Below are 24394 nucleotides of genomic sequence, written 5' to 3'. Positions count from 1 at the left end.
TCAAATATGAAACAACTGCTCCAAGACATTAAGAAGAAACTAACTGGATTTCCATTAAAAGGCAGAATAAGAAGCTACAAGATACTAGGGTCATGGTGAATAAAATGGCTCCCAAAGCAAGACAATTACAAACCTCCAGGGGAAAAAAAGTAAAGTCAAGTATGAAGTAAACTGTGGCATGATTTTTATGTTGTATGTGAAAGGAGAAGCCATTTGAACTTGATATTAGAAACAGTCTCCTCTGAACAGAACAGGAATCATGATGTTGTAACCAAAAAGAAAGAAATGTAGTCACAGTCTACTATTTGGTTCTGAATAAAGCATAATAATGTCAACATTGTTTCTTTGCTTAAACTTCTCGAAAAAAATCATAGAGAAAAGCAAGGAAGACCTAATTGTTTTTACAAAAAAAGAACAGTCTACTTAATACCATTGAATTGTACACCTAGATATGGTTAAGATGGTAAATTTGATGTTATGTGTATTTTATGAAAATAAAAAAATTTTGAAAAAAGATAACAATATACTTGTTATCCATCTTGATTGTTTAAAAGTTAAGGAGGAGACCCACAACAATGTAAAGGTAGAAGGGGAAAGAATAAGAAAGGATAGAGAGGCTAATGTCCTCACCTTTAAAAATACTGCAGAGAGAAAACAAGATGGAGATTTAAGCGTATTATTTAATGCTACAAGGGTAAATAATAAAAGAATAAAAAACTAGAGGTATCACCCAATTGAGCAGAAGGGGGAAGGGAAGTTAAAAGTGAGCTAAGTTAGGTTAGTAGATAAACGATAAGTGGATAAATCAAATTATAGGACATTATTTAGCATTCTGGACAAAAATTGTTCCAATGTGATTGCTTCTAGCTAGCAATTAGGTTGGAGGGGGTTACTTCTTCTCATTGAATTTTTTTTTTTTTTTTTTTTACTATTTGTTATCCGTGTGTGTATATTAACTTGTTAATTTTTTAAAGTATTTTTATTCATTTATTTATGAGAGAGAGAGCAAACGAGCAGGGGGAGAGGGGCAGAGAGAGAAGCAGGCTCCGTGCTGAGCAGGGAACCCAATGCGGCACTCGATCCCAGGACCCTGCGATCATGACCTGAGCTGAAGGCAGACAGATGCTTAGCCGACTGAGCCACCCAGGTGCCCCTGAACTTGTTAATTTTTAAATTTGTTATTAAAAGTTTAAAAATGTGTAACTGTGGGGACACCTGGGTGGCTCAGTTAGCTAAGCATCTGCCTTTGGCTCAGGTCATGATCCCAGGATCCTGGGATAAATAAAATAAAAAAATTCATAACTGTATAAAATCCCTCTACTATCATTTTACAGAGAAAACACTGTGAGGATAGAGGGCAGTGAATAGATTGGTGAGGACAGGAGTTCTGGAGACAGAGAGCACAGTCCCTACTGGCTGGGAGACCAAGGACTAGAGGAAATAAATGTCATATTTCTCAACCCTAAAAGGGTAAAACACCACACCAACCTGAGTGGGTGGGCGTGAAGATTAAATGAGAACACGTATGAACGTGGTCAGGATGTGTCAGCTGCGACAGCAGGGGCTAACTAACATCCCTAAACAAATTCACACTCCCAAATGGATATGGATATCCATAGGGTAAAAAGCAAAACAAGAACTTATAACAAACTCAACACTTCTTTGTTTCAGAGCTAACCCAGTGGCCTTGACCCCATTACTTAGCCTCCCTAAGCTATTCCTTACTTATGTACAAAGTGGGGGCACTGCTTTTCTCTCTAGGTCTTGGTGGGTCTGAGAACTGTTCCAGTATTCCTGCTGCCTGACCACACCTTCTCTCTACTTCGCCATGTCATTCATGTAAAGCTTGCCGTTTATTCGTCTGTAGCTGTTCGTAGGGCGACTGGAATACAAATTGAGTTGCACAGGTTATTTCATGAAACCAGCCTTGAAACTGAGAATGCTGTACTGGTTTTTTGTATCCTTCCAGGTAAATAAATGGGTAAGATAGCCGAGAGAAACTCTTGCTGTCAGACATGCTGCTAGTCTTTGCAAAGAATACTAACTAGATGTAAGCTAACTTAAAGTGTGACTAGATCACATGGAATCAGGAGATCGTCCAGAACGCCGTCTTGACATTAATAACAAAAAACATCTGAAAAGATTGTTTCCTCAGAGAAAACCTCTTTTTAAATATCTCATAGTGTCTTTAAAAATCATATATTTTAATTATAATTTCTGAAAAAAAATACGTGGTTTAAACTAGCAAAAGCTTTCAAAGACAAGTTCCAGCAGAATGCATTACCTATCATGCCTCAGGATTTAAAAAGCAAACAAACCACACAATAGGTTATTTAACCCCAATTAGCTAAAATAAAGTTCTACAACTTTTAAGGAAACAGAATATGGTCTCCCGTTGCCATGACGACGCCTGTGCCCGGCACCGCTTGTCAGGGATGCCCCTGCCAAGTCCAATCTGTATGCGTGTGTGTTTCTACATCACACGTAGGAGCTCAGCCTCGTAAGGAGACGATGGTAAGGCAGCCTGACGAGCACCTCGGGGCCGCAGCAGAGAGGAGAGAGCTCACAGCCACACGAGGGCAGGCAATCCTTCCCAGGGGCCCTGCACCGCTCGTCCTTTCCGGTCCTTCTGCCTCACAATCACGCTTCCAAACATGAAACAAATAAATGAAGCCCCAGGAAAGCGAAAAGGAGTTAAGTAGATTATGGGCTACTGACTAAATAGGAAGGAAGCAATTTTTCTGGGACTATCTCATTACTTTACTTTCTTGTCTTCAAACGATAATTTGACATGGAATACAGAGTCTGCGCGGCAAAGAGTAGAGCGCCTGCTCTGGATTTAGCATCATGTGATATACGCAAAGATAGAGCACAACGTAAGAAATGGATCAGCAGCAATTTCTTTTCCTGCCTTCCCCGGAATCTCTGCAAGCCTGTAATCTACCCACCAGTAAATGGGAAATAGGAGAAACCACCCTGGGGCTGCATGCGGGGAAATTCCACTGTAGGGAGGGACTCCTACTCCTCGTGTGGCTCAGGGGCCAGCCACACCAGCACCCCTGGGGCACTTGTTAAACCCAGGCCCTACCCCAGTCTTCTGCACCAGAATTTGTAATAAAATCTCCAAGTGATCCATATTCACAATTACATTTAAGAATCAAGTTCTATAGGGCAAACAAAACAAAAATGCAGAAACAGAGAGAGAGACATGGAAGGGGGGCCCAGAGATTCAGAGACTTTTCAACCAAATGGGTACATGCTGATCCTGATTTGAAAAATAATTAAGGGAAATGTTGATATGGATTTTAATATTTAAATCTATATTTGAGTTGATGACTAGAATGAATAATGTAAAAGTTGTTTAATTAGGAAAATATATAAAATAAATAAAATTTTTACAGGGTAGCATGGCTTGTAATTCTGGAAGGACATATGAGGCGAAGTGAAAGCTAACCAAACACTAAATGAATGGAGGACATTACCGGATAATTTAAATGTTCCTATGTAGAACCCCCCCCCCATACGATAAGTAAGGCAAAATTTCTCATTGAAATGGAAATCAACGGGTCTGTGCAAACCTATTTGCAGCACTGCTTGGTCATAATGAAGGAATGGGGGGGGGGTGGTAGGTTTCCCCAGTGAAGTAGGCTGTAGGAGAAAGAAGTGATTTGGGGGTAAGCACTGCCTTCTCACTGAGTACTGGCCGACTCATCTACCGAAGGGTAAATAATAGTGAATGTGCCTTGGGGCCAGAGTTGTCAGGTGTAAGTGCAGGAATGGGTGTGAAAGTGACAGAAAACACTAGCAAGTATTATATGCATTTTTTTTTGTCTTTTCTTTTTAAAACAGAGAGGCAATATGGTCAAACAGCCTGGATCAGACAGGACTCCTAGCTTTGTATCCCACAGCCCCTCCCTGTGCAACTGCAACAAGTGAATAAGCATCCATATTCCTAACTTTCTCAGGTGTAAAATGAAGTAATACTAAGGTAGATCCATGTTATTGTCAAAATAGTTGCTTTCCCTCCCTCCTCAGGCCCCTTCCTGCTCAACCCTGCAGGAGGATTAAAGATCCACGGGCTTGGGGCACCTGGGTGGCGCAGTCGTTAAGCATCTGCCTTTGGCTCAGGGCGTGATCCCGGCGTTCTGGGATCGAGCCCCACATCAGGCTCCTCCGCTAGGAGTCTGCTTCTTCCTCTCCCACTTCCCCTGCTTGTGTTCCCTCTCTCGCTGGCTGTCTCTCTCTGTCAAATAAAGAAATAAAATCTTCAAAAAAAAAAAAAAAATAAAGATCCACGGGCTGATGTTGGTTTTGGCCAAGCGACTCCTCTGATCCAGCGGACGGGAGAAGAAGTGGCACACACTACTACTACTTCTTTTTTTTTTTTAATGATTTTATTTATTTATTTGACAGAGCAAGAGAGCATGAGTGGGGGAGGGAAGGGCAAAGAGAGAGGGAGAAGCAGACTCCCTACTGAGCAGGGAGCCCAACTCAGGGCTGGATCCCAGGACCCTGGGATCATGACCTGAGCCCAAGGCAGACGCTAACTGAGCCTCCCAGGCGTCCCACATGCACTGCTTCTAAGAGGGAGCTTTCAGAGCCATTGCACGATTCTGCCACCACTGTCTTTCCTCCGCCCTGAGTGGCAGCTATCCAGCTAGCCGCTGCTCTTTGGCATCCCAGACTGAGGAGGACATGGGCCAGGAGTAGCACCGGTGTGCACATGTGCGAGAAAGCAGTCTCTGCATCACAGCCAGAGATCCGGGAGACTGTTAGTGCTGTGCCATCTAGCAAAAACCAGCATACCTCTCCGTGCAGGATTACAGTAAAGACTACATGTGATCATGTCCAGAGTTCCTGCAAAATAATAGCTACTACTGTCCACAGTGTTTGTTCCCTCCCCTCCTTAGTATTCATGAAGGTGCCTCCACTACTGAGAGGAACCACCATAGTTGCCCCCCTGTGCCCATCAGAAACCCAGAATGATAAGAGCTTGCTTGTCTGAGGGACTTCACATTTACTAAGTCCTACCACATGCTCCACAAGTGGTAAATTTTGTTATTTCAACCTAAGTCTTACGAGATTGGTTCTGTATTCTCTGTTTTACAAGAAATATCCTCTGTAATATGAGAAAGAAGAAAGCATATTGATGGGTCTGGCAAACAAAACAAAACAAACAAAAAACCCAGACTTCAGTTCTGAGCTAAAACCAGAACTAACTAGTTTTTGACGAATCACATGCTCAGATGAATTAAATAATTCACAGTTAGTATCATTGTGGTGCTCAAGGACCAAAGTCTTTCATTAAACTGCAGGAAGTGAAGCCAAGAAACTCAGAACAGGGATTAGTCAAAGGGAGTTAGGTATGAGCGGGCTTTGTTGTGCAATTCACACACACCCACACTCAAACCCACACTTACTAGTTCCACAACTAATAATCATTAGTGCAAGATTTGAACCCAGGTCTGTATGCACAACATGGCAATATAGGTTTCTGGTGGCACAAACAGTACAAATATTAATCTCGAACATGTGTTTTTATTCTATTTAAACAACATACTCTAGATAAACTTCTTTTTTCTAAAATATTATTTTACTCCCCAACGATTTAACTTACACAAGAAAATACTATAGAAAAACAAAAATTTATTGTTTAATTCCCTTTCTGCTGACCTTTCTTAGCATAGTAATCACTGTACATGCAATTAAGAAGGGTCCACTTGAAAATGCTTATTAACCACCAAACTGTTTCAACAAGGCAGATAATGCATTTGATATGCTAGCAAATTGCAGAGTTTGGTCAGCCTCAGTCAGTACTTTCAAAAGTTACGTCGGAATAAGATACAACCATCCCCCATTTCTCATTTGTGTTACTCCTGAAATCTCCTTTGGGTCCACAACACATTTCTATGCCTAGACTTTGCTTTGGAAGTTTATGCTGAGTACATGGCTTTGCCAATTCCAACCTCTCTATAATATGTGATACTTAACCTTCTTAATCCGATTTATCTAAAGCATCCAGAGTTACAAGATCATTTGCATAAACATTTAGGATTGCTGAATGTGTACCTGTATGTCCTTAAAAGTTACTTCAGATTAACACACAATTGGATACATTAATAGTTTTTTATTTTCTGCAATGGGAGAATTTGTCTGACTTTTTGCTACTTCAAATGAATTTGTTCCAAGTTCTTCTTATACTATCATTCTTGGAATAATTCTTAAAATAATTTAGTTTCTCTCATTTTACTTACTAATCTTCAACATCTGTGTCTTAAAATGTTCCTTACTTAAAATATTTTAAAATGATCTAACCTATAGGACAATCTTGGAAAACTTGCCTCTCGGTGTCTGTGTGTGTGAATGAGGTAACTCACAAGGGTGTTAGGTGTTGGGTGGTCTCCTTCATCCTCAGGAACATTCCATTACCTGGTCATCTGTTAACTCTTGGGGCTCACAACTGAGATAACCAGTCAGCAGTAAAACACCCAGCAGTTGTTTCTCATCATCTTCTTTTTTACCAAAAATTTATTTACCACTTTTATTTCCAATCGATATTCAGGTTTGTCCCAGAATTTTACAATTGTAGAAAAATGCTGGAATGAATAGCACTTGATGTGGTATCATTTGCCATAGAGCATATATAGGGTAAATCTCTAGCAGTGTCATTTCTGTGTCAAAAGGTGTGTACATTAAATTTTAATACGCATGTCACATTTCCATAGAGGCTGTACACCTATCGTCTCCAGACAGTCAAGAATTCCTGCTTCCTGGCTGCTTTACCACCACAGTGTGCTATCAATCTATTTAATTGGCCAATAAAATCTCCACCAATAAAACGGATTATTTTGTGTGTATTTATTTATTTATACACATTGCTGGGTCTAGGCTTTCACTTGAACGAAAATCATGAAAACGACGAAGCCGAATGTCCAGCAAACCATACGGACTCTTTCACGCTATCCCAGTGGACCAGTATTTAAGAAGACTACATGGCAAAACAAGCCAACAATCTCTGAAATTTGAAATAAGGACTAAGAGTTCTCATGTTGGATTTTGGCTCAGGTGCAACATGGAAAAGGAAGAGCAAGAAAAAAAGTATTACTTTTGTTGATCCTTTAGGTTGCCAAATTGTTCCTTGCAAAGCTATTTTTCTGATCATGGTTGTCATTTGTCTATTTCCAATGACATCCAGAGGAATCCTGGAGGGTTCTCAGGTCAGGATAACTTACGGAGAGAGGACATGCTGGAGGTGCCCCGAAGAAACTGGTGTAAGCCATCGTCGCTGTCGCTGGAGCTGGCGATACTGTTCCTCATTTCCAGCATGGAGATCTGTGTACACAGGCTGAGCTGGTGTTCCAGCTTTTTGGCCTTCTGCAAAGCAAAGGTTTAAGGTCTCTGAGATCTATGAGACTTAGGTCATATATTCCCTGTAAATAGCATTTATTTTTTCCTTGAAATAAAAAACTACCAGGTACATAGTAAGTGGCCAAAAAATGTCAGCTATAACTTTTATTATAAGCTATCACTACACATACGTTACAAAAATTTAATATACTCAGTAGCTTATTTATTAATTTGAAAAAATAAGCGCCACCCTGATCTGATAAAGGGCCTAGACAAGAGGACTTTAGAGAGCATCCGCCCATATGCATAGTTCCTGGAGAACAGCACTTACCACAGAAACAATGTTCTGCAATGTCTCTTCTGTCATCATTTTAATTTCCTTCTAAGCAAATGTGGGGAAATGAAGATCACATTGCAAACTGGAGAGGATCCATACAGCTCGGAAATTCCTAACTGAATTGCCACAGGCTCCCTCCTCTCCGTCCCTTGTCATTTACGGGCTTTCTGGAAGGGGGCTTGACCAGAAGGATGTCCAAAACTGGAGGACATCAGCATTAAAATGCCAACTTCTGCTCACTGGAGTTTGCCAGTGCTTCTCAGTCTGCAGCCTCCCTGCTACCCCCTGCCTTCCTGGCCTCCCCTACCCCATCCCTCCCTCCAACTCGAGTACCATCCTCCTTAGATTGATTAAAAGACTCTATGAGAGATCAGTACCACATCACCACAAATGGAGGTCCCTGAGATTTAGAGACACCTCATGAGGCAATGACAAATATAATAATTATAAAATCTTTCCACGCTCTTGAGAAATGATTCCCTTGGAGGATCTCTAAATTACAAATATCTCCACTTTACTTAACATATGATGAATTAATGAAAATTCAGAAAAATATGTATTGCATAAGTGAGATACACCTCACTATACGTATTTGTTTAACAAAATAAACACACTCAGAAAAAACACTTACTTTATCATTTAAGGTGGGATCATTCAATGAGTAGAGCTTATTTGTAATGTCTTTTCCTATAAGATACCTAAATATTTCATATAGAAATGGTTCTGATTCCAGAAAGTAAGTTAATCTTTCTCTTGACCAGCATAAAAATCTGCAGTTATCATCTGCAATGATGGTGACCTGCCCGAGAAACAGACATAGAAAGAAAAAAGTATATCTATGCATATGAATTATGACTATGATAATTTTGGGGGAAGGTAGAATAGAATAATTTGGTGGATATTATTATAGCAATGATTTGTCATATTAAATTAAAGCAAGATCTATACACACAAGCTTCTACAGCTATTATAAAATCACATTTAAAATCAGTTTAAAACCAAGAAATCTGCAGACTACAAGCAAATTCTCCAAGTTTTGTTGTTGTTCTGTTTTGTGAGGTCTGGTGTTATAGATTGTACTAGACCAATGTTCCAATTAGATTATGGTTGAATATGTCTTTACACCCTGATGATTACAACAGAGGTTTAAGAATATGGTTCAGGCAAAAGAATTGAGGTAAGATCCCTGAGGCAAGTTATAGATGAAAGACTTGCCTCGCCCACCTTACAAACACATCCTGGAGAAGGAGAAAACCGACTCATGCCAACTGGTTATAGAATGCAGGCTGTTAACTGAGGGATATGGGCAGTGAGGGTCCTCATCTGGGTCCTTTTGTCATAGGTATTTCTTGAGTGTGACCTTTCAGGACTAGCTCCAGGGTACTGGGGATTCACACAGGGATACCCCAGGTAGCTCAGAATTGAGAGACCATATCTTTACCTTGAACACTGTTCCACAGGAAAATGGAAAACCCTATAATTACACCGCACAGAGCTCGAGATTCTTCAAATAAATCCCTTCTCCAGAGTGAGGGGTTATGCCCTACAGCTCAGTGTCAGGAAGCCCTTCCTCCCATGCAGGTCCCCGTCATCAGTGAGTACTCCTCCTCTGGTCTCCACGTGGCACTCAAATCACAGAACCCACACTCATCTGGGGACACATCTGCTCCACAGGGCACTCTGATGGCAGGGACTATGCATCTTCATGTCTGAATGCCCAGCTTGCCACACAGAGTGATGCTCAGCGTACATTTGTTATATGAAAGAATAACAAATGAACACAAGTACTGTTGAAGGCAAACTCCATGTTTATATCCTCCACATTAAACCCAATGCTGGTCCAAGTAAATTCATAAAGGGTTGAATCAACATGGAATTGTTATCTGAGCCTCAGAGCAAATATTTCCAAAGGCACTCTTTCCCCTTGGTTTGTCACAAAATTAAACGTAGTCTTGATGATGAGGGGGTATTTATGTCTACTAAAAGAGAAAATGGAAAACCCAGCTTCTCAACTAATATCAATAGCTGAAATGTGACCTTTAGCAAATTACAGGGTTTGGCTACTTTAAAAAGTGGGTCAGTATTCCTGGAAAAAAAAAGTTTGCACTTCTTTATTATATTAAGAGTAGGCATCTCCAAAACCAAACACATTTGGATTCAAGACATGCAACACCAGCTCTATGACACCATATAAAACTAAATTCTACTCATTCTTTCAACATGTATTATGTACTTATTTTTTGCTAGATACTGTTAAAGGCATGATATTACAATGTGAACAAGGAAGCCAAGAGCCTTGCCCTGGGAAGCTTACATTCTAGTGAAGGAGGCTGATAATAAACAAAGAAATATGATACCCTTGGTGGCAATAAGTGTTTCGACAAATATAGAACAGGGGCAAGGGCAGAGAATCTCCAGGGAATGACACTTACACATACTACCACTCACTTCATATATGTATTGCACTTTTAAACATTTAGGTGTTTTTACATCTGTAAGTAAGTGCCTCAAAATTGCCTTTCAGATAAGGCAAGTAATACTCTTCCTCATTTTTCAAATGCCAAATGACCAAAACCAAAAAACTTTTTCATGAACACATGTTGATTAGTGGTGGAGTGAGTATTTCTGACCTCCAGCCCAGACAGTTTCCCACCAGGCCAGACCCTACCCAATGTGTCCAATATTCAGCAACACAATCACATTGAAAGTAATTCAGCTAAGTGACCACAAGGTCAGCTCAGAGTCCATCAAGAGTCCCTCATATAAAGAACAGCTGAACACAATGTCATGAAGCCTACATTCTAGTGGAGGAAGCTGGCAGTAAGCAAAGACATCTGACCCCCACCCCCTGCAAAAAATTTTTTTAGGAAGAGAAGTATAGTCAAGCCAGTACTGAGGAGTTCCCAGAAACACTAAGAAATGGGTAAATAAACACAGGCAACTGAATAATATTCCACAGGAGTAATTCAAGAAAGTTGAGCTCTGGTACTCACTATAGCACAGCCCTGTAACCAAGCACTGAAGAAAGGGTTAGGAGTGGGAGGTGCCTTCCTTTGGTAAAGAGGTCATCCATGCACATATAAGTCATGTGCAGTGGGGAAAGAAATGAAAAGAGGAGTTGGAAGTCATCCAGGAGAAGAAAAAGGAATTGCACCTAGATGACATATAATGCATTTAACTTCTTTTCAGCCAATCCAATAACCTCAAGTTTCCACAGAGGAAATAATACTTCTGATACTATCATTTGCTTAGCAAATACATTTCTTATTGACAGTTGAAAAAGACTTTAAACGTGTTTAAATTATTATTAAATTTAGATTTAACAACATTATTCAAGTAATAAGCTATACCTACAGTATGTACGAGTAACTTGCAAGTCCATAAGTGCAGGCCTTTAATTGGAAGTGTGTAGTTAGCATATTGACTGAGGTCATTTTACATGATGGCTAATGCTTCATTGCTGCCAAATAGACATTTGTGTTTAATGATTTCCTGTCACAACAGCCAAGTAAAACATATTTTAATGAGGAATTTCTATAAAGCAATATAAGAATTTTTAAAGCTTCTGTAAAATAAATTTGCCTCTTCAGTCATTAGTGCCATGCTTTAGTTCTGGGGAAGAATTTTACTGAGGAAATAAAAGCAAACATGGCAATGGGAGATACAAAAGGATCTCTTTCAGGGAGAGAACTGGACTAAGTGTTTGCTATCGGGTTTGCCTTGATTACGTCAAGACACTATGCCTGTCCCTCCCTTTAGATTCCACACCCTCACAGAATGAGAAGACATGACATGAGAACAAGGGTGTCTGAGGGAATTGCCAAATGTGTCAGGACTGGAAACAGCAGTTCAACAATATGACCGGTTGACTGTCCTCAAGGGAGAGTCTTATTTTCTTCATGTATTGTATAACATTTCGCACATCAGGAACGTGAAAATGTCCCAGGACTGGTCTATTCAACCAATGCTTAGAGTTCTCCTAAGCACCAAAATACAGTACAGTCAAAGCTGGCAGATTACAGTGCCTCACAGCCTAACCAAAAGATTTACTTAATACTAAGATAAGGGTTGGTTTAAATACAGGTGAAAATTTAGTGTTCATGTATTTCTCAAGGGCTGGGATCCCCAAGACATTCTTCTTCCCTTAAAGTCAATAAAGCTTTGGTTTTTCAGGCTTCACAGCACAGGATGTGCAACTGGCCAGGGAAAAGCAATAGTGGGAGAGAGAATACAAAAGATAAATGTGAAAATGGTAAAGCTCACTTGGCATAAAACAACTGCACAAAGAAGAAGAAACCAAACACAAAAGACTACTTCTGCCTTTTCTAATAAAGACATCCAAGAGTCTATCAAGAGTTCTAAGCAGCAACTTTGGTGTGTGAGTACCAAAATGGCTGTAAGCATCTCTCGGGCACCTGGGAGTTCAAGTTCAGAATCTGTTTTTCAGCTCTGTCACTGTGCCTGTCGCAATCGTCACACATGTACCCAAACAACATTTGCTGTGCAATTTTGAGAGATGGTCATTGAGCCCACTTGCTTTTCTTTTCTCCTTCCACCTTCTTCTATAATTCATTAGCACCCTTACCAAAGATGAATTTAAAGAAATAAAAATTCGAAGGAAGTCGCTCCTTGTCAGAACACTTTTAATTGTTTAGAATTAAAGAAAAACGAGAGTAGCAGGTAAAAAGCATGCAGGTGGAGAAGTCTGACCACTGACACCTTCCAGGCTCCTCTGCTATGGGCACAGGTACTGAGACGTTAGAGCAGGTGGCATGTTTCATTTGGGAACGTGGTTCAGAAAGAGGCTCTATATACTCCTACACAGATGTGCAACAGCTGTTTTTACTCTCGAGTATCTGCCAACGGGAACATCTTGCAAACAATCAAAACACAATCTCTCCCAAGGGTTTATTCGGATGGAGCCTGCTCCAATTGTGCAGGACACAGGTCCCACGATGCTAAAGTAGTTTTTACCCATCGACCAATCAGAAGACGCCACACCACACTCTGTGCAGACAAAAGATGGCTGGTGTTGGAAAGTCTAAATAAATATCTTTTCCCAGCTACGGTACCTCGAACTTGGTCATGATTTTGGAATCTCCACAGCAATTATCAGGAACATTTCTCAACTACCTAATCCCAACTCCTAGTCCCCAAGAAGAAACTGTAGCTTGTAGTAGGAATTCCTTTTTGTTAACTTAATATAATTTGAAGTCCAATGGAAAAGATAGTACATATTCATATCCCTGGTCTCTCAGGGAGCACTTGCTTCTAGAAACAAAGGGGGTTCAGTTTCCACCCCCTCTCCAAATTCCAGTCTCTTCGGGGTTATACTGAGACTGAGTTATTGTGTAAGGCCCTTGCTACTATACACAGAGAAATGGATGCAAAAGATAAATGGGCTTTGGAAGAAGAAATTGTAAGGAGGGCAGAGGAAAGGAGGAGAGAGGAACGCAGTGGCTTTGTACCAGTTTGTAGATGGTGGTGATTAACAGTGCAGTAAGAACATAAGTCTCAGTACACAGCCGACCCTCACAAACACAAGGTGAGAGTGTAAATTCAAGAAGCCACAAAATAGCATTAGCTTTCCACTTATGTATCTTAAGCTTAGCCAGCACGGGAACAGTACTACACCCCGTTAATGAACTTACATGAGACCCTGTAGTAAATACACATAACTTTCACAGGTTATGTGGTTATTCACACCTGCTACTCAGGCAGAATAGAAGCGGGGGAGGGCTCCAATCAACTCAACTCAATTCAACTCAACCGTATGTCTGTAAATTTTCCCTTCTCTCTCCTGTGGCCTCCCAGATTGTATGGCGCCTCAAAATGACATTCAAAAATAAGACGTGTCATCAAAAAACACTGTCATTTCCTCCCTGAGGTGATAACCTCCCTTCTATTACACTTCCTACCTATACACATAACACTCTTGCCCAGGATCTTCTCAGGATATTTCCTTACTGCTGTTCATCCAGAGGCTGAGACCCAAGGAAACTCTCACCCATTTTCTTGGTTACTTTCCCATCAGTCAAGTGGGGAATAAAATAAGAGGGCTGGACACTTACAGAAAGAATCAAAACAAAGTGCCACGTAATGGAGCGATTTTTAACTATCAAGAACTTCATCCTTTGCCCTTAAAGTATTCATTAAATATAAAAGAGTAAAGTGATAAGTTTTTTCAAAAGGATTAACAAAAGAAGATCTCTCAAGCAAAGCCAGTTTCTGTTCTTTTCCCAATGAAAGTAACCAATTATATGTTTTAGGAACACTGATTATCCACAACTGACATTTTCCTTTTTTCTCATAATCAAAGCACTAGATGTTTTCTACAGAAAAATTATAAAAAATTCAATAAACCAAAAGGAGAAAAATAAAAAAGCAGTCAAACTCACAACCCAGAAATAACAGTGTTAACCCTATGGCCAAAGAAGGATGTATCTTTCTAGACGACTTTTTATGCACATAGAGGTACTATTTTGTTTAAGTTTTATGAAAACGGGGTCATGCTGCATGTACCATATGGTAATCTCTTTTTTCAATAAATCACTTTTCTATTACTATCCTCTGGTATCAAATGAGACATGAACTAGTTCCAATCTTCTGAAAATCATGATAAAACATACCTGGAATTTTTCACCTTTGTGCATCTGAGTTGATCTAAATTCAGGAGAATCTATAAAGGCACAGGGGTAAATGTTATGCAGAAAATGTCCTCGATAGGAAACCTTCATTCTGATAACAGAAATTAATGTTAATAAATGCATAATATTTCACAAATAACATGACGATCCTTAATCTTACGGGTTGGTATTTTGTACTAAAGTTTTAAAGACTCCACAGAGGACAAACATACTGAAAAGCATAAATATTTACTTCAATAGAAATCTCACCAGCAAGAAAAAAAAAAAAAAAAAAGACAGGTTCCAGTATTGAACAGACATGTGCCTTCCAATGGTTATCATTGCTCATATAGCTAGAGTGACCATAAATTTATTACTCAAAATCAGATACTTTTGAGATGGAAAAGGCTGGTATTAAAAATTGTGGTAGAACAGTATATACTGGCTCTCTCCTGAGAAGACTGATATTCCTAGAAGTTCGATTTTTCTGATATTCAAAAAATAAACAAATCACCTATGAAACATGCACAAGCTTTTGGAAGTTTAATGCCTAACTTAAACCTACTTCAATGTTGACTCATTAACTGAAAAAAAAAGAAAGGGTCAATAAAAGTTCAAAATGTTCACAGGTGGAAATCCTAACATGTACAAGATTCAATGTAGTCAATTCTATATACTCTAACCTGTTGCTCTGCAGTGTCCTAAAATGCAGCTGAAAATGGGATTTCACCACCAACAAACTCTGTGACCTGATGATTTGTATCATTCCCTTCCAGTCATTCCCTACCCAGGGGACATGAGACAATTCAAGGCAAACTGGGAATTTCAATTTCCAGAGAGCACTTACTTCCCCTTCAGGAGAATACTCAGACGGTCGTCGACTGAGGTTTTATCCTCCGCAGCGTACGTCTGGCCCTTTTTTAAGGTTTGGATCATACAAAACTGGCCGGTTAATCTTCTGAACAGATCTGGAGGCACACGGAGTGGTTCAAACAATCGGCGGTAGATGCCACTGAGCTCCTTCTCAATCTTTACCTGAAACGCAGCAATGACCAGATGTTACCATAACACAGCAACACCGAAACACTGGTGTCTGCCGTCTCCATCCAGGTTTGGGAAGAGACAAATCTGCAAGACGCACCATGGCCTTTCTGCACTTCAGTCAATGGACTCGTCCGCAGATAGTAAGCGGTGACAAGTTTAGATGCTCAAAGGGCACTTCTGCAGTTAAGCAACTCTAAGAGCATATGGAAAAGATTTGCACTACTGATCACATCTCTTCCCATGCGCTGTAGAGCAGCTGTGGAGGTTCTCAATGTTAACCACAACACAGACCTTTCCAATGTTAGCATTTCCTATAAATAACATGAAACCTTTTTGTCCTTGTAACAATTTTGTTTCACAGAAAGAAATTACGTGAGCTTTTCAATGTTATAGCAAAACAATAAACATAAAATAGGAATCAACTTGGGAAAATTTATGAAAATACAGGCATTAAGCATTTTTAAGTATTATTTAATGCATCACTATAGGAAAACAAATATCCACAGCTGTGGATGTGATCATTGCTTCTGATTTATTTATTCTGAAGCCAAGCGAAGAGAGTAAAAGGATTTCAGTGTAGCAATTTCATCCTAAACTAAAACACTCTGTAGAATGAGAACCCACTGAATTAAGTCTGGCTACTGGAGGAAGGGAGAAGCAAAATGGCTGAATCACCTCTGCAGTCAGACAAGACCCAGATCATACGCCATATTTGGGCTCAGCATTAGCCTGGGAAAACTGTATAGCATGTGAATGAACTTTGGGGTTCAGATGATCGTCTATCCCAATGAAATCTATGACAGCCACACTCTTAAAGCTTATAGATCCAGCTAATGATAGCCACTCAGCAGTCATTACAGCCTTTGTGATGCTCTTGCTCTCTTTCATTTTAATAAAGAACCAGCATTTATATTTTTCAAAAAAGTAGGCTTACAATATGTGAAGAAACAAAAGCACACGTACTGGGTGAGGGTTTTACTTGATGCTACTACCATCACATCAGCAACTTCTGAACTTTATGTTCAGAACTTGGGATTCCAGCAAATTCTGATATTCAGAAATTATAATCCTCATTATTGCTACCATCTACCATCACGTCAGAGGTCCAGTAATGAGTGTTTAAAATAGTTTATTCACAAATATGTCCCACTTTCAGGATACACACTAGCCAATGTGGCCTAGTAATGGACATAGGAACTGGAAAATCTATTGGCTCAAATACATAATCCGCTCATTCTGCAAGTCTTAGCTCAAGTCCCAATTCCTTCATGCAGCCTTCTTAATTCTTCTTGTGAAAGCACTCATCAACTGTTTTTTTGAGCACTTGTTATGTGACAATCATGGTTGACAGGAACTCGGAATACAACAATAAGGTGGTAGATGATATTATCATTCCCAACTGTTTGCTGCTCCCATCCCCTGTACAAGGATTATCAATCTCCTAACCCCAGCCCATTCCCACGCTATCACGCTTGGCCATGTCATTTGCTTTAGCCAATGGAATGTGAGCAAAAGGGACGTATGCTCCTTCTGTGCAGAAATTTTAAGAGATACTGGGTCTTTGCCTTTTGCTCTCTTGTACTTTTTCTCTCTGCCATGAGAATGTATGTCTAAATAGAACTTGCTGCTTCAGTAGAGACCCTGAAATGAAGACACAGCACAGAATCACAGTGGACACACAATTGCTAGAGTCCACATATATGGGGGGTGAGAAAAAGGACGTATCACTGTTATTTGTCACTGAGATTTTCAGGTTGTTTATTACACAGGCTAACTTAGAGAAAACTAATACAGTAAGCAAAACAGACTGGGTTGCAATGTTTGGGGAGGTTACAACCTAGTAGAGTGCCTATAACATGTATCATCTATATTATTCGAGTGATCATTTCCTGTGAAATGTCTTGTTTTCTAAAGTTTTCCGTGCATATGTCTGGCTTTGAACATAAGATGAGGACAAGTGCTGTATCTTTTACCTTACTGAATACCTGGTTGTCTTTGAACCGTTAGTAAACAATGTAGGGAGGGATTTCTAGAAGAAGTGCTTTCTTTCTTTTTTTTTTTTTTTTTAAGATATTATTTATTTGACAGAGATAGAGACAGCCAGCGAGAGAGGGAACACAAGCAGGGGGAGTGGGAGAGGAAGATGCAGGCTCATAGCGGAGGAGCCTGATATGGGGCTCGATCCCATAACGCCGGGATCACGCCCTGAGTTGAAGGCAGACACTTAACCGCTGTGCCACCCAGGCGCCCCTAGAAGAAGTGCTTTCTTATCATATTTACATCTTTTTGTTCTTAGAATGACTAAGGAAATACAACAAGATGAATCAGTTGGAAAAAAAAGTTAAATACTAGTGTTTTGGCAACACCCTCCCAAAATGATGACTTCCTTAAATGAATATTTGGGGCATAATGGAAAAAAAAATAAAGTCATTACATTTACAAAATAGCAGGAACTATTTGTAAATCATTAGTATGTTCAAGGAAGTTGCCTGGTGAGTAATTAATTTTACAGCTGGGCAAAGATATTTCCAAGTGACATTTAAATATCAATAGACAAAAGAAATAATGAAGTTAAATGACAAAAAAGGTTCTCTCATGTCCAAATTGCCTTAATGATGTAAAAAGTTTAAAAAACTCATTTGTAGGGGTGTCTGGGTGGCACAGTCAGGTGAGTGCCTGACTCTTGGATTCGGCTCCGGTCGTGATCTCTGGGTCATGGGGTAGAATCCTATGTGGGCTCTATGCTGAGTGTGGAGTCGGCCTGAAACTCTCTCTCCCTTTCTGTCTGTCCCTCCCGCTTGCACTCTCTCTCTCTCTCTAAAATAAGTAAATACATCTTTATTTTATTTTATTTTATTTTATTTTTTTTAGATTGGATGGCAAGAGAATGTTTAATTTTGTAAGAAGCTGCCAAACTGTCTTCCAAAGTATCCATACATCTTTATTTTAAAAAGACTCATTTGTAGAACAAAGTTCATGGTATTCAAATATTTCACATTCAGACATATATAAACAAAATCAGAGCAATGATATTAAAGGGACTAAGGATGTTAGATGTTCATTCTCAAGTCTGAACAAAGCACTTCAAAAGCTTTTTGGCTTTAAAATCTCTTCCTTATTAATTAATTTTAATAATTACCGGTCTTTTCTTGTACAAAAGATATGACAGATGCAAAATGTTGACACCCAGGAACACGGAGTTCCAGATCATGACATCCAAGGCACATCGGTAGAGAGTGGCCCAGACAATATAAAGGGTGCATCCTGTTGAATAACAAAGTCAACGTGTTAGATGTCTGGAATAGCGTCAGCATGTAGCTTAATAAATGTTATCCTCTGTATATAAAAAAAAAATCCAAACACATCTTAGAAATACTTAAGTCAGGGACACCTGGGTGGCTCAGTCGGTTAACCGTCCGACTCTTGATTTTGGCTCCGGTCACGATCTCAGGGTCCTGAGATCAAGCACCCCCATTCCCTCCCCCACCTCTGCACTTCCCCCCACCTTCCCACCTCCCCTCACCCCAGCACCGCTCTGCACTAGCCCTGGAACTTACTTGGGATTCTCTCTCTCTCCTTCTGCCCCTCCCCCTGCTTGTGCAGAGCTCCCTCTCTCTCTCTCTCTCAAAAAACAAAACAAAACAAAACAAAACCAAGCCAAACATCACATTAAGTTCTATTTTTTGTCTTATTACCACAAAAGAAAAAACGTGCTTTGTTGTAGAAAATTTATATAGAAAATATTTTTAAAGGGGGAAAAACCCCATAATTCTACTACTTAAAGAAAACCATTGTTGATATTTAATAATTCCTTACAGTCTTGACGCATTTTTACCAGATGGCAAATCTACAGTACATAACATTTTGAAACCCACTCTCTCTTATTTTACTTATTGTAGTAATTTCCCTATTTTGTTAAAACTCTTCATATACATAGTTTTTAATGACTGTAACTGATTAAACCCTAATTTATCTAACCATTTCCCAACTGGTAAACAGATGAGATTTTTGGGGTGTAATTTTTGATACATCACTGAAACATCTTTATACATTAAGAATTAATGTTTTTCTGACTATTTCCTTAGGGTGGATTACCTGACAGTAAGTCAAGGAAATGAACTTTATGGCTTTGGTGAGAATGAAGAATTGTTTCCCAAAGGTACACAGATATTTGCAATCCTATGAGTTGGGAATGCCACTATCCAGTTGTTAATATCATAAAATTTGAAAACTCTTAATTTGATACTGAGGAATTCCTCAGTATGTTTTTTTGTTTTCCATTTCCATGATTATTGGTGAGTCCAAATATTTTACCAAAATTTTCTAACCATCTGAACTTTTCATTGATGATTTTCCAGTCACCTATGGAAATTTTCTTGCTTTTTATCAATTTTCTCACTTTAGGAAAAATATCCCATTTTCTTTTGATCCATTTTTGGTGGGAGAGTCAATATATATTTTTAATTTAAAATAAAATGATCAGTATGATATAAATAACAACATACATGCACATAAAAGCTCACCTCCCACATTAAAAAGTTATCCATTTGCAATTTTTATTTCATCAGAATGATCTGGTGCATTTGAGTAGACCAAAATGTAAAACTTTATAAGTTTTTAAAATAATATTTCATAGCAAATTTTGTTGAATTTTAAAATATTATTACTTAAAGAAGACAGGGAAAAAGAATGCTTTGACTGGGAACATGAATTACAGTCCTGGTTCTGCCACATTCTCTCTCTCTTAATTTTCAATTAGTCATTTAACTTCTCTAGGTTTCTTCTTGTTCAGATTAGATGATCTCCTTGGTCTGTCCTACCTCTAAAACTGTGTCTTAAAATTTATAATTAGCAGGATGCCTGGATGGCTCAGTCTGTTAAGCGTTTGCCTTGGGCTCAGGTCCTGATCTTGGCATCCTGGGATCCAGCCCTGCCTTGAGCTCCCTGCTCAAGGGGGAGTCTGCTTCTCTCTCTGCCTCTGCCCCGACCCCTCCCCTGCCCCTGCACACACACTCTCGGTCTCTCTCTCTCAAATAAATAAATAAAATCTTTAAAAATTTTATAATTAGCCTTGGCCTTTTTATAGGGTGTGGTTTTGTTTTGTTTTTCATTCAACACTCTCTAATGCTGCAATCCCTGCCTTACTCAGAGGTAACACGGCCACAAAAGTCCCACAAGCTTCTAGCTTCCCTTCCAGCCTCTTCTTATTTTATCTATCTATCTATCTATCTACTTATTTATTCATTTTGAGTATAGTTGATGCATAATGTTACATTAGTTTCAGGTGTACAGCATAATGATTCGACAAATTGATACGTTATGCTGTGCTCGCAAGTGTAGCTACTGCCTGTCTCCGTACAACACTATTATAGTATCACTGACTATATTCCCTATGCTGTGCCTTTTATTCCCATAACTTATTCATTCCCTAACTGGAACCCTCTCACTTCCAGGCTTTACTTTGACCATTCCTTGTAATTTTTCATGTATTCTAGGCATAATGAGCTACTCTTCATTCTCCTTCAGTAGGCTGACTTTCCTCTCCTCTGTGCCTTTTACCTGGATACCACACACACTCACACTCAGATAAATCCGGTTCAGCTTCCAAAAGCCAGCTCCAGTGTCATCCCCTCAGTGTGACCTTGTTCCACCTTCCTGCTGAGCCTATCACCCCCTCCATTTCTCCCTGGCCCTGGGAGCACACCTGTAGCACAGCATCCAACATCTCACACGTGACTGTCCACCTGTTCCTCTCCAATCCCCCAAAAGTAACTTTTTCAAAGATGGACACTGCCTTCTTCAGTCTTTGTCCGACAAATTATAGGTGCTCAAAAATGCACCTGAATAAATAAATCACCAAAGGAACAACCACACAGAGAGTGATGTGTCAAGAATCACTGGCTAAAATCATTCATTCAATTGTTTCCATATTTTGATGTGAATCAATTTAACCTGCTTCATCAGGATTACTGGAGCCCTCAAAAATGTTTTACTTGAACTGTTGTGTCTGGGAAATGGCTTTTGTTCCCAGGGTCACATTGTAGGCCATAAGAAATGCCTATACAAATAACAGTGGTTAAGACTGGATAGTACTTACTATGTGCCAGGCACTATTAGAAGTCAAATATCACACATACACGTGTGTGCATGCACACACACACATGTTCATTTAATTCTTACAACAACCCTAGGAGGTGGTATTATTTTTACCCTTATTTGACACATGGGAAAACTGAGGAGTAGAAAGGTTCGATCACCTGCCCCAGTTACACAGTTAGCAAGTAGTGGAACCAGGATTTGGATCACACACTCGTACGTACAAATGGAAATTTTGCTATCTGGAAAATCTAAACAATATGGAAAATACAGTCTTATCTAAAATAAATAAGGGCATGTAAAGGCCTATATTGCAGGTTACCTGATATATGTACTGCTAATTCGCTGACAGAGACCCAGATTTTTGGAATGCTATAGACTGACAAGAAATGCCCTGAAGTCCCCAGCACAAAGCCCATCTGATGCCAGTTACAGAGAAGTTACAAACGTCTCAATTAGGTATCTTACCTATAGCTAACATTCCCCTAAGGAATATCATATGAAGGTGAAGAGTAGTTGGAATAACCAACCCAATGGTGAAAAAAATATTTGCTACATGAAAAACTAGGTGATGTATCTCTCTCCAGTTTTCACATGTGGTCTCATTGGAAGGCACGGGTATGATACTTTCTAACTCAGGTGTAAAACCTATTGCAGTTGATTGTGTCAAAGGGCTGGACTCGGTATAATTCATCTTGAAAATCCCTGTAAAAACAAAGAAACAAAAGGACAATCATAAAAATGGCAGCTGTATCTTACTACCGCTATAGGTATTGTATCAAAATGATTTCTGTGAACTAAATGTTGGTAGATAGACTATTCTGGTGCTTATGAATTAGACTCAGGTTTGAACCCTACCAGTCACATATTAAGTGTTATTACTTTACCTGTTAAATGACGAGAGTAATACCTCATTTGACTTTCTAATGAAATGAAATGAAATATATAAAATACTTAGCATAGTGCACAACTTCTTACTGATACACATATCTGTATACAAACATACATGGTGGAGGAGAGAGGAATGAGGAATTAACTAGCGTAAAAGACAATCACCACTGTTCATAAACCACAGCAATTACAAAGTCTTCCATCACATTCCCACTGTGACACTGAATCCAAACACAGAAAAAATAACTGGGAAAACTGATTTTTTAAGTACTTTCAAAAAAATTAACCCTCTCATATTTACTATATGAAGGCTTAAGATATTTAGAAGGCTCTATTTATATACTGTCATTAAATCATTGTATCATATATATATTCTATATTATCATATGTACACGTAATAAATACATTGCTAATCATTTATATATACACACAGAGATATAAAATTTACTCTTCCTTTCATTGTCCAATTTAAATCTCTACTTTCTTTCCCATAAAAACTCTACTAGGTAGCATGTTACAAATTAAAAAGTAGTAAACTTGTGGTTTACTTATATGTAGGTGAGGTAATGAATATACATTCAACTATTTAATATTAAAATCTGCAGCAACTACATTTCAAAGAGTACACATTTTGCACATGCTTACCTAAACCTTAACACAAAGTGGCACCATTTCCTAACTAAATTACCTGCCCTCCATCTCCGGTACTTAAAAAACTCTTTCTATTATTAATTATTCACATTGGTCCCTGACAAAAACCATGCAGGTTTACAGATTATATGAATTATTCTGTTTCAGAAAAAGAATTCCAAATGGGAACCACAAATATCTTTAAATTTAATCTAATAATATGTCTTTCCATAATAAGGTCACACAATTAACCTTACTTTCCCATTCATCTTTTTTTCCCATCATATCAAAGTAAAGGTTTTAGGTGGTAGAACAATTGGTACAGATTGGGCATTTTGAAAGGATGTTATTAGACAAATCTGAAAGAATTACACATCTCTTAAGATAATAAAAAAGTCCATGAATTACAAAGTATAAATAAAATGATCAAGTCAATTAAAGATCTCTTCGTAGAATTCTGAAATAGTTCATAAATAAAAGATAAATAGTTGACTTAGATATTGATTTCCTGCAAAAAGGAAAGAAGCTACATAAATTCAACTACTTTCCAAATGTTTAAATCAATAAAAATATTAGCCTATTGGGGTGAGAGGCACCATTATTTGAATAATTCCATTTATACAAAGTTTGCTTTCAAGGACCAAATGAGAATTAATCCCATAATTTCTGCAGGAGGGAGAATGATACTCAAGGTCCGCCCTCTATCACTCACAATCAATGTCAATGTCAGCTTATGCATTAGCATTACCTAAACTAATAATAACTACATTTCTATGGCACTTTGGAATGTGCGTCCACTTCCATTGTCCTATTTGCTTTCCTAACTATCCCGTGTTCTCTATGAAGCAGAGGCGATGTCATATTCATCTAGGTATACCCAAGGCCTAGACTCTGCAAAGAATGCCATAGGTGAAAGCCATACAGAAGGGACACAGACATGACAAACATTTCTAGAAACCACTTTCAGTCTCCCCAAACCTTAGTAGTAAAGACAGGAAAGTGCCCAGCATTCCTGGGACTAAGAAAGTCAGGTTCTATACCAAAAGGGCCTCTGGAGCCACGTAAGTCAAGGAAAGTCACTTCTGCTCCTTGGGTAGGCTTCGTCCTGGGAACAGAGGTGGCTGGACTAGTTGGTCTTTGAAACCTCTTCACATTTTAATAGCTTGAGGCTCTAATACACATTTACATAGTAAGTTAGTTAATACATATTCTCCCTCATATCCACCCCATTACACCTGTATTGCCAACTAATCCACTCTAGCTCAATTTCAGGCTTTTAAAAGTTCTTCAAGTGGCACTAAAGGTACCAACTTCTGCTCCAAGAGAAATGATAGGAAAACTACAACCTACTGAAGAACCAGGGAAATAGCAATAGGAATTTTTAAAAGGTGAGATCATCCTACAACATATTTTGATGCACCAG

At 39.0% G+C, this 24394-nt stretch overlaps 1 protein-coding gene across 3 annotated transcripts in view; it reads right to left on the bottom strand.

The window, feature by feature from the left end:
• Positions 1-24394, bottom strand: part of BVES (blood vessel epicardial substance) — a 35722-nt gene that overhangs the window by 9681 nt on the left and 1647 nt on the right. For all 3 annotated transcript variants that reach the window (XM_026511724.4, XM_044388848.3, XM_044388849.3), the window contains exons 2-7: positions 21919-22155; positions 18494-18618; positions 15158-15345; positions 14314-14422; positions 8316-8483; positions 7233-7374 (exon numbers count right to left, since the gene is read on the bottom strand). In XM_026511724.4, coding sequence (XP_026367509.2) covers positions 7233-7374; positions 8316-8483; positions 14314-14422; positions 15158-15345; positions 18494-18618; positions 21919-22144 — 958 coding nt within the window. In that variant the 5' untranslated portion in view covers positions 22145-22155. The remainder of the gene's footprint in view (positions 1-7232; positions 7375-8315; positions 8484-14313; positions 14423-15157; positions 15346-18493; positions 18619-21918; positions 22156-24394) is intronic.

Source organism: Ursus arctos, unplaced genomic scaffold (genome assembly GCF_023065955.2).
Source record: "Ursus arctos isolate Adak ecotype North America unplaced genomic scaffold, UrsArc2.0 scaffold_13, whole genome shotgun sequence".
NCBI classification, from domain to species: Eukaryota; Metazoa; Chordata; class Mammalia; order Carnivora; family Ursidae; genus Ursus; species Ursus arctos.
The sequence above is the reverse complement of the archived record's forward strand: the minus strand, read 5'-3'. Positions and strand labels throughout refer to the sequence as shown.